The sequence below is a fragment of the Pygoscelis adeliae genome, unplaced genomic scaffold, assembly GCF_000699105.1.
Source record: "Pygoscelis adeliae isolate BGI_AS28 unplaced genomic scaffold, ASM69910v1 Scaffold81, whole genome shotgun sequence".
Taxonomy (NCBI): Eukaryota; Metazoa; Chordata; class Aves; order Sphenisciformes; family Spheniscidae; genus Pygoscelis; species Pygoscelis adeliae.
The window spans coordinates 322,683-335,712 of NW_008824005.1; the positions used below are offsets into that span (position 1 = coordinate 322,683).

Consider the following 13,030-nt stretch of genomic DNA (forward strand, 5'->3'; position numbering starts at 1 on the left):
CCCTGACATCCCTAATCCAATGCCTGTGGATGCAGGGGGAGTGGGCCACAGGTAATGGTCAGGTTCATGTGCTCTCCCCTAAAAAGCACATCCTTCTGCCTCTTGTCAGTGCTGATGTCCTGGACTAGGTGGATTAACCCCATAGATCTGCTCTTATTTCATATGCTTGCCTTTGATAGCACTCTGGTGCATGGTTTGCTGCTGAAAAGCTCCAGTGCCCTTTCTGCTTTGAGATGCCTTTTGCATTTGCTGCTCATTTCTGGTTCCTTTCTGCTGTGCATAAGGAGAATCCTGTCCTTATGTTTCTGCAGACAGCAAATGAAACCCATCACTTGGCATGGAGAATGAGGCCTGTTGAGTGGCTGGCTCTTGTACCTGCATGTACCCCTGCTATATGGACTTCTGATTCTAGGAAATCTCGTAGGAGGGAAGTGCTTGTGTTCTTGGTTTTGAATGTTTTGAGAGATACTTTGGTCCCTTTTCCAGGCAGCAAATACAGATGCAGGAGGATTTCACTGGGTCACATGTTCTCTGCTCTGCTCACATTGTTCAAATTTCCTGTTTCCTCAACGGTGTGTTGCAGACATCCTTTTCAGGTCCAGATATGCCTGTCCACCATCATGCAGTGGCTGGTGACACTCCCAGAAGTGACAGTGAGGGGAGTGGCATAAGTGTTTCTCCCAGCTCAAAGGCACTGCGGGAGTTGCAAGATTTGGAAGGCAGAAGGGATTGCTAGCCCACCCAGCCTGAGCTTCTGCACAGCCAGGTCAGGGGCTTCAGGGTCCCATCTTTTTCTCTGGTTGGAATAGAGCAGAAAGAGGCACTTAATCTTGATGGAGGAACTACAAGAAGTGCACAGCCCCCTGGTAAGCCGTTCCAGTTGATACTTATCCTCACGACTGGCAGATTTGTTTCAATCTGAGCCTGTCTAGTTTCAACTTCCAGTCACTGCCTGCTGTTCTGTTTTTGCTGGTTTGTAATGCTCTCTGCTGATATCGAAACCTCCTTTTCATGTAGACAGTCCTCTGTTGTGATTTACCGTTCTCATAAACTATCCTGGCAATAATTCTCCTAAAACTAGGAACAAGAGATCAAAGTAATAGCACAGTCTTGCCAAGCCGTCTAAGGAAGAGGTGTGCAAGCAGAAGTGCCTCCCGTGGCTGGGCACAGGGTGTGTCCCGGTAGGAGCGGGGTTTGGGGAGAGGTTTGAAGCCTGTCTGGCGGGGCTGTGCCAGCTGTGGAGCTGGGTCCGTGAACACCATCTGCCGGTCGCTTCCCGGCTCCCTGCTGTCCCCGGGCCCCCGTCTCTTGTCTTGTCTCAGTGGACTGGCAGCAGGATTGCCTATCATTACATGCCAGGTCAGCCCGAACTTCTCCCATAGGGGTGTGCAAACGTGGTTCCAGTTTAACTGTGCTGATGCTAAAGAAGGGACTGCAGAGGCTCTGGCTAGGACACGGTTGTGTCTGCTGAGAAAAACAGCAAGAAAGACTCTCCTGTTGCTCAGATCTCCTGTTTTGGCAGAGAAGGGATGATGTGCTGCCATCATGGCCTCCGTGGCACTCTCATTTCTGAAAGGATGTGCTGCTGAGTGTGCCAAAACTATGAGGTACTTAATCTGTGATGCATTATAGAGCCCAGCCCCATATGGTACTGCCCCACACCATCTATCCCAGAGCCTCCTGGTACCTCAGCTTCAATGGGTGTAGGGTGGTGAGCAGTAGAGGATGAAGCCAAGTTTTGTTTCTTCTTCGATTCCTCCCCTATGCCATTTTCAGTTCCTCTTTCCCCATAAAGTATCAGTTTGGAGCAGAGCTGCTATAGGAGTGGGAGTTCAAGTGTGTGTGGGAGGGGATTGCACTGGGCCCAGTTAGGGGCTCTAACACAGAAGTGGTCCCAGCATCCAGAGGATCTTCCTCTGCAGGCCCCATGGAGGGATAAAGTCCTGTCCAATAGTGAGCTGCTTTAGGATTACATTCCTCTCTAAAACAAAAGGAAGAGATCCACACATCCATACTCCACACACATTCAAGCAAACCATTGCCCCATTGTTTACAAGAAGTTCTGCATTTGGCGGTGCTGGGGTTTCCCTTATATTCAGTCCTCTTGACCATCATTGATAGGGACTACTGTGCTCGCAACACTTCTTTACTGGCAAAATCAGAAGCAAAGGTAGAAATATTAGTAACTCAAAAATAGAATTAGCAACTGCAAAACATAATGCTTGTGTGCTTTTTTGAAGTGATACACATTTTGACAGGGACTATAGCTAAAACATTGGCTTAACTTTGGTCTTTATACTGTTTCCATCCAACATTTGCTGGTGTCCACTCTATGCTGTCCACATCCATGTCTTGGCATAGCCTTTGTTTAAGAGCACAACCATGGCACCTGTCTGTAAAAGACTTCTGCTTTTCCTGCAGTCCATCAGGGAGGCCTGAAGCAACACTGAAAAAGTGACTCAAAGGATGTTGGGGCAATTGCAGAGCTTCCCTTAAGCAAACCAGCGGTATCTGTCCTTGCAGGGTACTGGTGCTGACCGTGCGAAATGAGGTAATATCATGGGCCCCTAAAGTGAGCTGAACCTAGTCTTGACCTACTTGGTACATGTGCCCACGGCAGGGGGGTTGGACTAGATGACCTTTAGAGTCCCTTCCAACCCAAACTATTCTATGAGTCTATGATTCTATGGGATCACTGTAGGACCCTATTAAGGAAGAGGGGTAGTGGGAATGGATAGGACTTCTGTTCCAGAAGGGAAAGAAGGTGTTAAGGACAGAAATGGTGAGCGTGCAGTAAAAATGTGTGAAATTCTGTACCTTCTTGAACGGTTGGACTCCATGATCTTAAAGGTCCTTTCCAACCTAAATGATTCTATCATTCTATCATTCTAGATTCTGGAACAGAACCCATGGTTGGATTATCCCAAATTCCTCTTTATGGGGTGATCATGCACAGCAGAGATAGTCTGGTGTTTATCTTCAAGGCCAGAGGTCTGTGCAGTGAATCTAAGGGACGCAACCTGCTGCCAAATTCTTCAGTGGCTGGTACATTCCTACACTGCTGAATTTTGTTTCTCTTCAATGTGCTTTTGCAAACAATAATGGGGGGGCATTGGCCCTGTGATGGAGAGAGTTTAGGAGCTGTCCCAGTATTTGTCCCAGCACTCTGTGCTATCCCTTGGAATATGCTGGGAGAGAGACTGGTTTTGTGGTTCAAAAAATAGCTTGGGGCTATCATGCTTTCCCCTCTGATCTGACCTTCTCTGCATATGTTAATTGATCCTGAACCTTTGAATGCCTTTTAGCCCTGGCTTTCTCACCAGACCTACCTGTGTTTTGGACAAGGACTGTGTATGGGTAAGGTGCAAGGACAGCCCCTCAGAAGGTAGTCCTGGAGACAGAAATCAACCAGCCTTCTTCTTAGCTGTTATTGCAATTACTGGGGTGACTGCACTGGTCAGACATACTCTTTCCAAGAGTTCTTTTTTCTTCCCAGTGTTTCATTACATTAGGTGAAACTGTAGAGAGGGGTGTCTGAGAGAGATGTGAGATGGAGAAGCTCCCCTGCGTGGCAGGTCACAGGAGCTGAACAGGACCAAAAGGAAGCTTGCACAAAACAGCTTTTGTTCGTAAGGTCCATGTGATAAAAAAGTATGTGTCAGTGCCATACACCCATCCACTGGTCTGCATCACCTGTACAAGCAATGCGATGCTTCCAGGGACATTATGCCTGGGAAGCCTGCAGTGAGCTATTTTCAGTCTTGAGTAAGGGTAAACCCAAAGAAAAGGATGATGCTGGATATTGGGGCCATACTGCAGGTGTCAGGGCTGCGTGAGCAAGGTTCTGCTGGTGCCAGTACGTGGCTGTAAAGAATTGGAAATAAGTACGTGGTTGTTGGAGCCATTGTGGCATTGCATAGTGAAACAAGGCACTTGCATAAACACCTATATCATGTTGGAAAAGAACTCGGATAACTCGGAGGTAAAACAGGGATAGCTTAATTTTTCTGTCATATTCATGAAGTTTAATGTTTTCATTAGTAGGATTCAGAGCTTTCACGGAAAGCTATATGAAACAGAGAGGTGTTTGAGTGTCATGTGTGGAGGGGTCCTGCCCCTGTGATCACAGAACAGGCATGGCTTTGCTAGCTTCACTAAGACAAGAATTTCATTTAGTGCATTTCTAGGCAATAGTATAACACTAACAATAATGAGAACATGTGCCTTCGGGCAGGCTAATGTGTAAAAGAAGTTTTCACTTGCATCCTAAGCTGAGATCTGCAAAAAAAATAAAATCAAATAGTAACATAAACTGTGAAAGCTTCTGCTTTCTCACATGTACAGCAGGGTGAGTGGAACTGTAAATTGATTTGATTAAACCTTAGAGAGCAGAAACACAGGGGATAGGAATAGATGGCGGAGATCCTACTGATTAATTCTGCATACCACCCTGCTAGTGATAGGCATGCAGAGCATGGGATTTGAATCATAGACCCAGTAGAGTCCCTTAGCATGTCCCGAGCTAAGTTGTTAAATTCATGTTGGGCCAGCTGAGTCTCCCAGGCTGTATCTCTACTCAGGGAGGGGAGCTAAAATCTGAACCAACATAGGCTCCATCTGCGCTGCAGTGGTGAAAGAGTATTCATCTCACACTGGCCTTGGGTCCATATGGCTGCCTTGCAGCCTGTGACCTGTCTGTGCAAGTACGCTTGATGAGGCATGATCATTCTTGAGTTCAGTGCCTCTTGAGAGCCATTGTAATCAGAGTTTTCTGAAACTGAAAAGAAACATAAAATAGACTTTTGGCTCCAAAATCATTAAATGTCCCTTTTATTCTGGCTTGGAACAGAGTTGGAATTTAACTCAGAGACTGGATGTGTGTAGGAGAACACCACATCACAGGTTTCTTTCTGATGGTACTGTTCACATCTGTCAATGTTTGAACATTATATGCAGCCTGATGCTGAAACTCTGCCTGTCCCCTGGACGTGACTGCTTGTGAATCGAGTGCAGTCACTTCAGACCTGTCCCCTGCTGTGTCGGGAGGCATTTGCTGGATAGAGATTAGCTTCCATGGGATAAATAATCCCATTTCACACATTTTTCCTTGTTCTTTTGTATTTCTTCCTTTGAAGGCAATGCAAACAAACAAAAAATGAGTACATTGCATGCTTGGTTTGCCATAGGGAATGTGGAAAGGCAGAGGGGAGCTCTCTGGATGTGAGCCAGAAGGAGGCTGTTGGGTTCCTAGCCGCAGCCCCTGTAGGGCTGCAGCTGGCACTCTTTGGCCATGCATCTTATCTTTCTACCTTTGCCTTATTCAGTGTTCCTGGTTGAAGGGACCAGACAGGGTTCATGCCTCCTTTGGGATGAAGCCCTCTTTGCCAGTCTCACATCAAGCAGCTGCTGTAAATCCCAAGCTACCAAGGAACCACCAGACCTACATGGAAGAAGGAAATAGTCCAGGTGATGCAATGTAGTGCAGACAATTACTTGCACTTCAGCTTCACCTCTTTCTCTTCATTGCACCCTGAACCTGCAACTGAGTTGGTGAAGAGGTGTACAGCTGAGGTGGCGCTTGAAGCCTGATAGCAGTTCTGTGTGTGCCTGTAGAGCAGGTGACAGCATAACATTAATCTCCTGCTGTTCCTAATGATCTGGATCACTCCTAATAATCTGGATCCTAATGATCCTGTATCTGGATGATATGGATCCAGATTAGATCTGGATCAGTAATGTATGCATTGCTAATTACATGCATTATTAGCATATAATCAGCATACCGATAAATGCACTTCAGCACACTACCACTATAGGCAACATGGCTCTGCAGTGTTTCTTCTTGAAAAGTCTGAAGGTGATGGTTTCCCTGTAAATTAAATTGGGGCAGCACCTCCATGACCAGTGCTTTGAGCCACCAGTATATCCACATGAAAGTAAGTGAGTGCCAGATGCATTCCTTTCTTTCTCAGACACTTGATCATTTTATGCTTTGGATTTTACTGCTTAATGAGAGTCATTTTCTTGGACAGGTCCAGGTGCTCATGGGACATCAAATACAGAGGGGTTTCATTTCTCTCCCAAAGATGTTCTCTGTAGCCAGTGCTCCAAGGGAAGCTTGCTTCATGCTCTGGATGAAGCTAGGACAGATGAGGGGAGAAATGGACTAAAAGTCTTTGGGTGTATTGCAATCTCTAGAATGCCAGACCACATGGTCCCTTTCCAGATGCGTGTCTGGTTAGACTTGGCATTATTTAGATATTGACTTAATAGGTTGGTTTTTTTTTTCTTTTCTCAGCAGAAACCCAGAAAGGCAACTCCTCAGACAGGAGAAGATACCTTGAACAGCCATCTTCCCCCCGGCTGGCAGAGCTATATGTCTCCCCAGGGCCGAAGGTACTACGTGAACACCTTCACAAATGGTAAGTGGGGGTGGGGGCTCCAGTAAATGTGCCACCCTAGCAGTACAGATCTGTTGCAGGAAATTGTCTCTCAAGTTGATTTTGATGACAAAGTAGGCCCAGAGTCAAAGGAATTAATATGACCCTGCCACCGTATGAAAGAAAATAATTATAAGAAGATTTAGTCTTCTGATCGTCTGTCATCTTAATTCTGACCATTAGAAGACATCTGAAGCTTTTACAAAAGACAGAGAATGTAAAGTAGAAACACCCCTGCCATACATGTTTTAGAATATAAAACACTGTTAAGGATATAATTTTTACCACATTCCTTATTTTACCATATTCTTTATTCCTTCCCCTTAAGCTGGAAATGTTTATGTCTATATATGTACATATATGTGAAGTAGTTTGATAGAATGTCAGGTATCACTAAAGCACCATTGGGGAAAACAGAAATAGTTAATGAAAAAGTTGCTCAAGTCAGAGTCAGCTTGCCCATGGAGACAAGGGAAGACAGACACATGTAATGGGACATCAAAGACAGAATTTTCAGTCTATATTTGTGTGTTTTATTCGCTGTCGTGCCAGTAGAGAAGCAGACTTAACTCACGATCTTATCAGCTTCTCAAGACCTGTCAAACTTGTATCACCTCTGGCTTACCTAAGACTCTGTGTCTACCTGCTTTTCTCGTCATGAGCTCAGAACAGCATTGCAAAACAGAGACTTGTGACCAGCAAAACCAGATTTCTTTAGCAGAAGGAATGACAGAATGACAGGGGAGGAAAGGACAGCAGGAGTTCACCTTGTTCACAATGGAGTCAAAGCCATCAGGAATGACCACTGGCATTCCTCTTTCTGACTCACTGTGAGTGCAAGGAGAGCCATGGGCTGTCACAACGTGCCTCACGGTCCATTCAGGGACTGAAGTGTTTTATTTCAGAAGCCTTTGGCTTAGAACTTGGCCAAGTCATTATTTACTTGAGTTTTATTCACTGACATCTCATAGGACCCTCCAGAAGGCACATTACCATTAAACACTGCCTTCATTTTCAAGCATAGTCTGCTCTGGCTCATGGGCAGCATCCCTTGCACGGTTAGGGAGATCAGTAGGAGTTAGATGCCCTGTCCCCACTGCAATTCGGAGGTGGGTGTGGAGGTGATTAAACTCAGTCCTGAGCCATCATGGTGATGGACCCTTACTCACATCCACTGGGCTGAGGTCAGATAAAACCAGTAAGAGGCAGAGCCTGGTTTTTATGTGATAAAAGCTGTTGTCACAGGAACCCTACCTCAGAAGGGTAGATGGCCTGGAATCAGTTTCTCAATAATGTCAGGCAGCTTTTTACTTTTCTCACAAAAGTTACAGACAATATAACAAGGGCCAATAACCACATCCTGCTTGGTAGGTCCAGATCAGAAATCAGGAAAGCGATTTTCCCTAGGAAGGCAGGATAGCCCTGGCACAGGCTGACCAGGGAGGTGGTGGAATCTCCATCCTTGGGAGATCTCAGAACCTGGCTAGAGAAAGCTGTGGCTGACCTGATCTGTTGTTAGCAGTGGTCCTGCTCGGAGTGAGTAGCTGGGCTGGAGACTTCCAGAGGTCACTCCGAACCAGTCCTTTTTGGGAGAATGCCCGAACCACCTACGGTTGTGCTCTCAGCTACTGCAATGGGATTGCTATGCAGCAAGAAATATGGTTCTCAGAATAACAGAGAATAAAAGAGAGGGTAGAAGTGGGATTTCTGTGTTCTGGTCCTTGCTTTAGGGAGCACTTATTCAAGTTCTGTTTAGATGAGAAAGCTCCTCACCAGAGTAGTCCTAAGCCCAACTGGCTTTGAAGTTAGGCTGCTCTTGTTTCTTGTGCTGGACTCAAGAATCACGCATTTCTAAGCCTCCCACACCTTCCATGAGCCTTTTGTGTGACAACAGGATTCTCCTGCAGCATGTACGGGGGCACTCTGGCCCCTCCACTCCTCCAGCTTAGCTGGTGTTCCTGGCAAGCTCAGTTTCTTTCAGCCTGCTCTGTTAGAATATGCTGCTGCCTGAAAGTCTTCTAGCTGTGTAGATACTGCTTTTTGCTAGTTTATTTGTTTGATGGTATTGCTTGGGAGTATTTTTGCTCTAGTTAGGCTATATTGCACTATCAGATTCACATCCCAAATGCCTACGCTTCCTCAAAGTGGTGTCATCTAGGCCTCAGACAAAGCAGAAGCTGAATGCAACCTCTAGGCCCTTCTGTTGAAGTGTGTGATGAAGCCTCATCCAGCCCTGTCATGCGCATGTCTGGACACTGTTTTGATTTAATCTGACTAATTGGTTCTGACCTTTGTCCCTGCAAAACTGCTAGTGCAGGACTATCCATAGGCAGATTGTCCAGTCTCATGTTGGATATGCACTTTCTTCCTTGACTGTGCTGCAAAGTTGGACCTGCTGAGCCATGCAGTCACCATAAAGTCACATTTGGCATGCAAGGCTTGCTGTCTAACAGTGGGATTGCACCTTGACACTCAGGAAGTATTCTTTGGCTTTGAGCCATATGATAAGTCAAAGACAATACGCTATAAAACTGCAGTTCCCATCTTTCCTATGATAGACCTGCATTGGCATGGGTAATGTTTATCGCAATTCTCATAGACTGGACAGCTCACTGACTGCACCTGCTGACTTGTCCTAACTGCTTATTTATCCTGTCATTGCTGCAGCTGCTGCTGGGAGTATCAAGATAAACACTGGCAGCATTTGTCATGGGGACATGGTGCCAGCATACATCTCTGTCACAGGGTTTTATGGGCCTCCTTCCTGCTTTGCCTCCATAGCACCATTGTTTCGGCAGCAGGAGCTAGGTCTCTCTTCCATCAAGGTCTTACTTGTGTAGATGTACTCCTAGGTTGCTCTCTCTTTATCATAGCTATCACTAGATGATGAAAGTATGCTGGAGTGTTTGAGAGAGATATCACTGTTTAGTGCACAAGCATGGTAACTCAGAGGTTCAGTGGAAGCTAGCTGGTTGGCCTTCAGTCTGATCCATGTAGTTAAAGGTCTTCTGCTCACCATTACCCACCAACAGCAGTTGATGCAAAACTCTTGGTTTGTAAGGTCATAAACATTTCTCAGATCTCTCAGGGACCAGTCATCTCTTTACTGAGATGGATGATCAGAAAGTGTTTCAAGACCTCCTCCACACTCTTCACAAATTCTCTCAATTTTTTTTTCTACCATGGGGAAGTCTGGGTGTTCAGCAGCTTTCACACAGTGACTCATAAAGTCGCTGGCTGACTGCATGTTGACTTGATGTAAAACCACTGTAGGGGTGACAGCCATTGCTAGAATGTACATCTGGTCTCAGCTGAAAGAGAAGGGAAGTTGCTAACCCATCAGGAAATACTGTAGACGTGTGCACATTGCTTTCCCATGGTCTTTCCCCTCTGATTCCACAGCTGAGACAGTCTGAAATGATGCTTTTTCTCATGCACCACACATGCAGCAGGAGACTGTGGGGAGTTGGGGAATACTGCTTTGGGTGCTGATGGCAATAGTGCCTCCCAGGAAGGGCATGAGCACTTCTCTTGCTAGGACACTGCACATCCTGACAAACCGTATTGATAACTTCTCCTTGCTGGACGGAGGTCCAGCTTCAGCGAGGTTGATGAAATGTAGGCTCTTTTAGAATATAGCATGGTATGGGAAGTAACAGCTCTGGGATCTGTCCATGCAGCCCAGCAGAATCTGGATGTTGAGTCTGCCTACAAGAGAAAGATGTTAAAGATTACCCACCCAACTACTGTTGTGTCCGGTCTCAGCCAAACGCCAGCAATGTTCTGCATGTATTAATCCCATATAGATGGGTGCAACAAGTATACTAGTTAATGTACAGACTACTACAAAATACAAGATTCTGTGTAAGATACATTTCATAGTTAAACATGCCAGTGAGTCACTAGAGGGAAGAAAAGGGAACTTCCTGAGGCAACAAAGTGTTAACCAGTCGGTCAAACAGAGTAGTTCCCACCCATCTGAGGAAGAAATATTTGCATCTTCAAGGGAGTGAAGCAGTCTTTATTTTAATGAAGACAAATGGCCAAACTATCTCCTGGACAAGGAATAAGTACTGTGAGATTCACAGTGAAAGATTAAATCTGTCTGAACCCCCTTCAAAGGGGTTGGGAAGGAGCCTTCCCCAGCCAAGGAGCTTCCCAGAGCTGTCAAAGTGAGTGTGCACTGTGATGCAGACTTTCTCATGGAGGGCTCTCCTTAACAGGTGCAACAAGGCATAAGGTAAGGTATGCTTGGAGAAGGAAGCTCTGTGTAGCACCCTGCCAGGAGAGGACAGCACTTCAGAGCAATAAGGGAATGAGAAAGAATTTTCTGGTTATTTTTAGTCTAAGGGGTTTAATTGTGGTTTTCTTTTTTTTTCACTTCTGTCTTTCACAAGCATCTGTAACTGCTTTGCTGAAACTAGATGTTGTGAATGAAGTATTTCATTAGAATTGTGCATTAACATAGCTTCACTAGAAGGTGAGTTTAAGGCAACTTGGATAACAGGAGGGCATTGTTCACCGAAGGTTATGGTAGATGTTTCAGTTGGGGGACCTCAGCCAGTACACTGTCTACTCCCAGGGCCTTCTGCTGCATGGAGTAGGTGGAGAGCTGGCACCAGGTGGGTGGACCCTCTGACGTGCAGCAAAACACTGGGACACATACTTGGACTGTAAGGGTTTCCAGGGACCTTGTTACACTGGGCTACACTGAAAAATGAGTTTTTCTTCTCCTCCATTTGGAGCCTTCTGTCAGAGAGGTCTTCAGTTTTCAGTCCCAAAGTAGAAGGAGGCTCTGACTTCAGAGCAGTTTAGGCGTGTCCCTGTGTATGTCTCATGTCTCCTGTTATCAGGATCTACAAAGCTTCCTATTCAACAGGAAGAAACGTGAAATTGTCCTGGAAAGGCTCTGTGGTTGCTGTCTGTCATCGACCAAAGTTAGGTTCCCTCCCAGGCTCCTCTGAAGTGCTCTGTGGAGTTTCCTTCCGTTTCCAGGTGCAGAATCTGGATCTGGATCAATCACTGTGCCAAATCAAGGGTGACTTCTTCAGGTGCTGAAGCACCAAATCATCTAAAGGGACTGTACAACTTCAGCTTTGTTATAGTGGCTTGTACTTTATGTAGCCTTTTTTTTTTCCTTGAAATTTTTAAATCCAAGAAGGGGTTTCTAGATCTCAACCATGGTCTGAGCTCTGCTTGCTGAGAGAACAAATGGTTTCAGAGAGAATAAATATGACTGGTTATTCTTCTAGCTTACAGCAGGTCTATCTGGCTGCTGTGAAGACTGTTTTTTATGCATTTTTTCTCTTATTTTAAATAACTTAGAAGTAATTTAAGTTTCTATTGAAGCTTTTCTGTGTTACTTACTCTGTGCTTCTCCTACCCACTGAGGCTGAGCCACACAGTAGAGCTAAAGTAGAGGCAAGAGACTGTCTACTTCTACTCAAGCATGCAGAAATTTGAGAGGAGAAACTAATAATAGCTAGAAGAAGCACAGAACTGTTCAGTGGACAGAGTGGGAGATGCTAGTGCTCTTTCACAGGTAGTAATCTGGGGGGGAAAAGGTAGCCAGAAAGTGAGTGGAAGGAAGGAAGGAAGGGCTCCTCTCCATGTTACAGAGCATCCAGGAGCATCCTCAGCTCCCCTCAGCTGAAGCCCTGCTAGCAGTTCCTTTGAGCTCTGCCTTGCCCATGTGCTGTACACACCCTGGGGACCCTGTCCAGCCGCTTCCATCCAAGGATGCCTCTGCTGAGCCTCCGCTAACAGCATACTGCTGCAGGAGCTGTCTCTGATCTTCCCACCTTTTCCAGAGTCCAGAGGTGCCCAGGCTTGGCCTGCCACTAAACTCAGCTGATTGCTGGAGTGCTACATTGTGGTTTTTTCCTTCAGGGCTGATGTTAGGTAGCAAATGTAGCACTGCATTTTTGGTTGAACAGTGCTCTGCAAGGTCTCCTGTAGCCTGAAGCCCACAAATCCATGCTCTTGCTTTCTTTTTATACATGTAACACATCCCTTAGGCATTGCTATCATGCATCCTCCCTTTGGTTGTCCCTTCCATCAGATGTCTCTCATGCATGAGGTAGAAGACAGTCACTTATCTCAGCCGTATGATAAGCTTATGTGGAAGCTCCAGGCATTGGGTTCACTGTCTGTTCTTTTCAGTGTTGTATTTGGACATCCTCTGAGTGGCATGTCCTTCTCTTGCAGCACTCCAGCTGTCCTTCATGCCCAACCAGTTGCTCTGTCAGTCAGTGGGAGGCATGTCCCAGAGTGGGGTGGGGTGGGGGTACTCACCAAGCTCCAGGCTGTGGCTAAGCCCTGGCTTGGGTAAGAGCACAACAGAGCATCCCCCCGCCCGGCTCTGGGATGGCAGGGCGAAGCACCACCTTTCTGAAGGTGGGTGCTAGCAAAAGCAGGCTTTCTGGGCAGGGTCATGGCAGTTTTAGCACTTCCATCATTGACAAGCAGTGGTCAGACAAGGTACGTGCCGTGCCCTCTCATGTGGTAGGATTGTGGCTAAACATCTATGCAGCCTCTGGGCAGGGCAGGTCTGTGAGCAGAGACAGCCCCCCCCCCCCCCCCCCCGCAAG

At 46.2% G+C, this 13,030-nt stretch overlaps 1 protein-coding gene across 1 annotated transcript in view; it reads left to right on the forward strand.

The window, feature by feature from the left end:
- Positions 1–833: 833 nt before the first annotated feature.
- GAS7 (growth arrest-specific 7) overlaps positions 834–13,030 on the forward strand; it is a 66,372-nt gene continuing 54,175 nt past the window's right edge. The window contains exons 1-2 of the mRNA XM_009325774.1: positions 834–866; positions 6,299–6,422. Of these exons, the coding sequence (XP_009324049.1) occupies positions 834–866; positions 6,299–6,422 (157 nt within the window). The remainder of the gene's footprint in view (positions 867–6,298; positions 6,423–13,030) is intronic.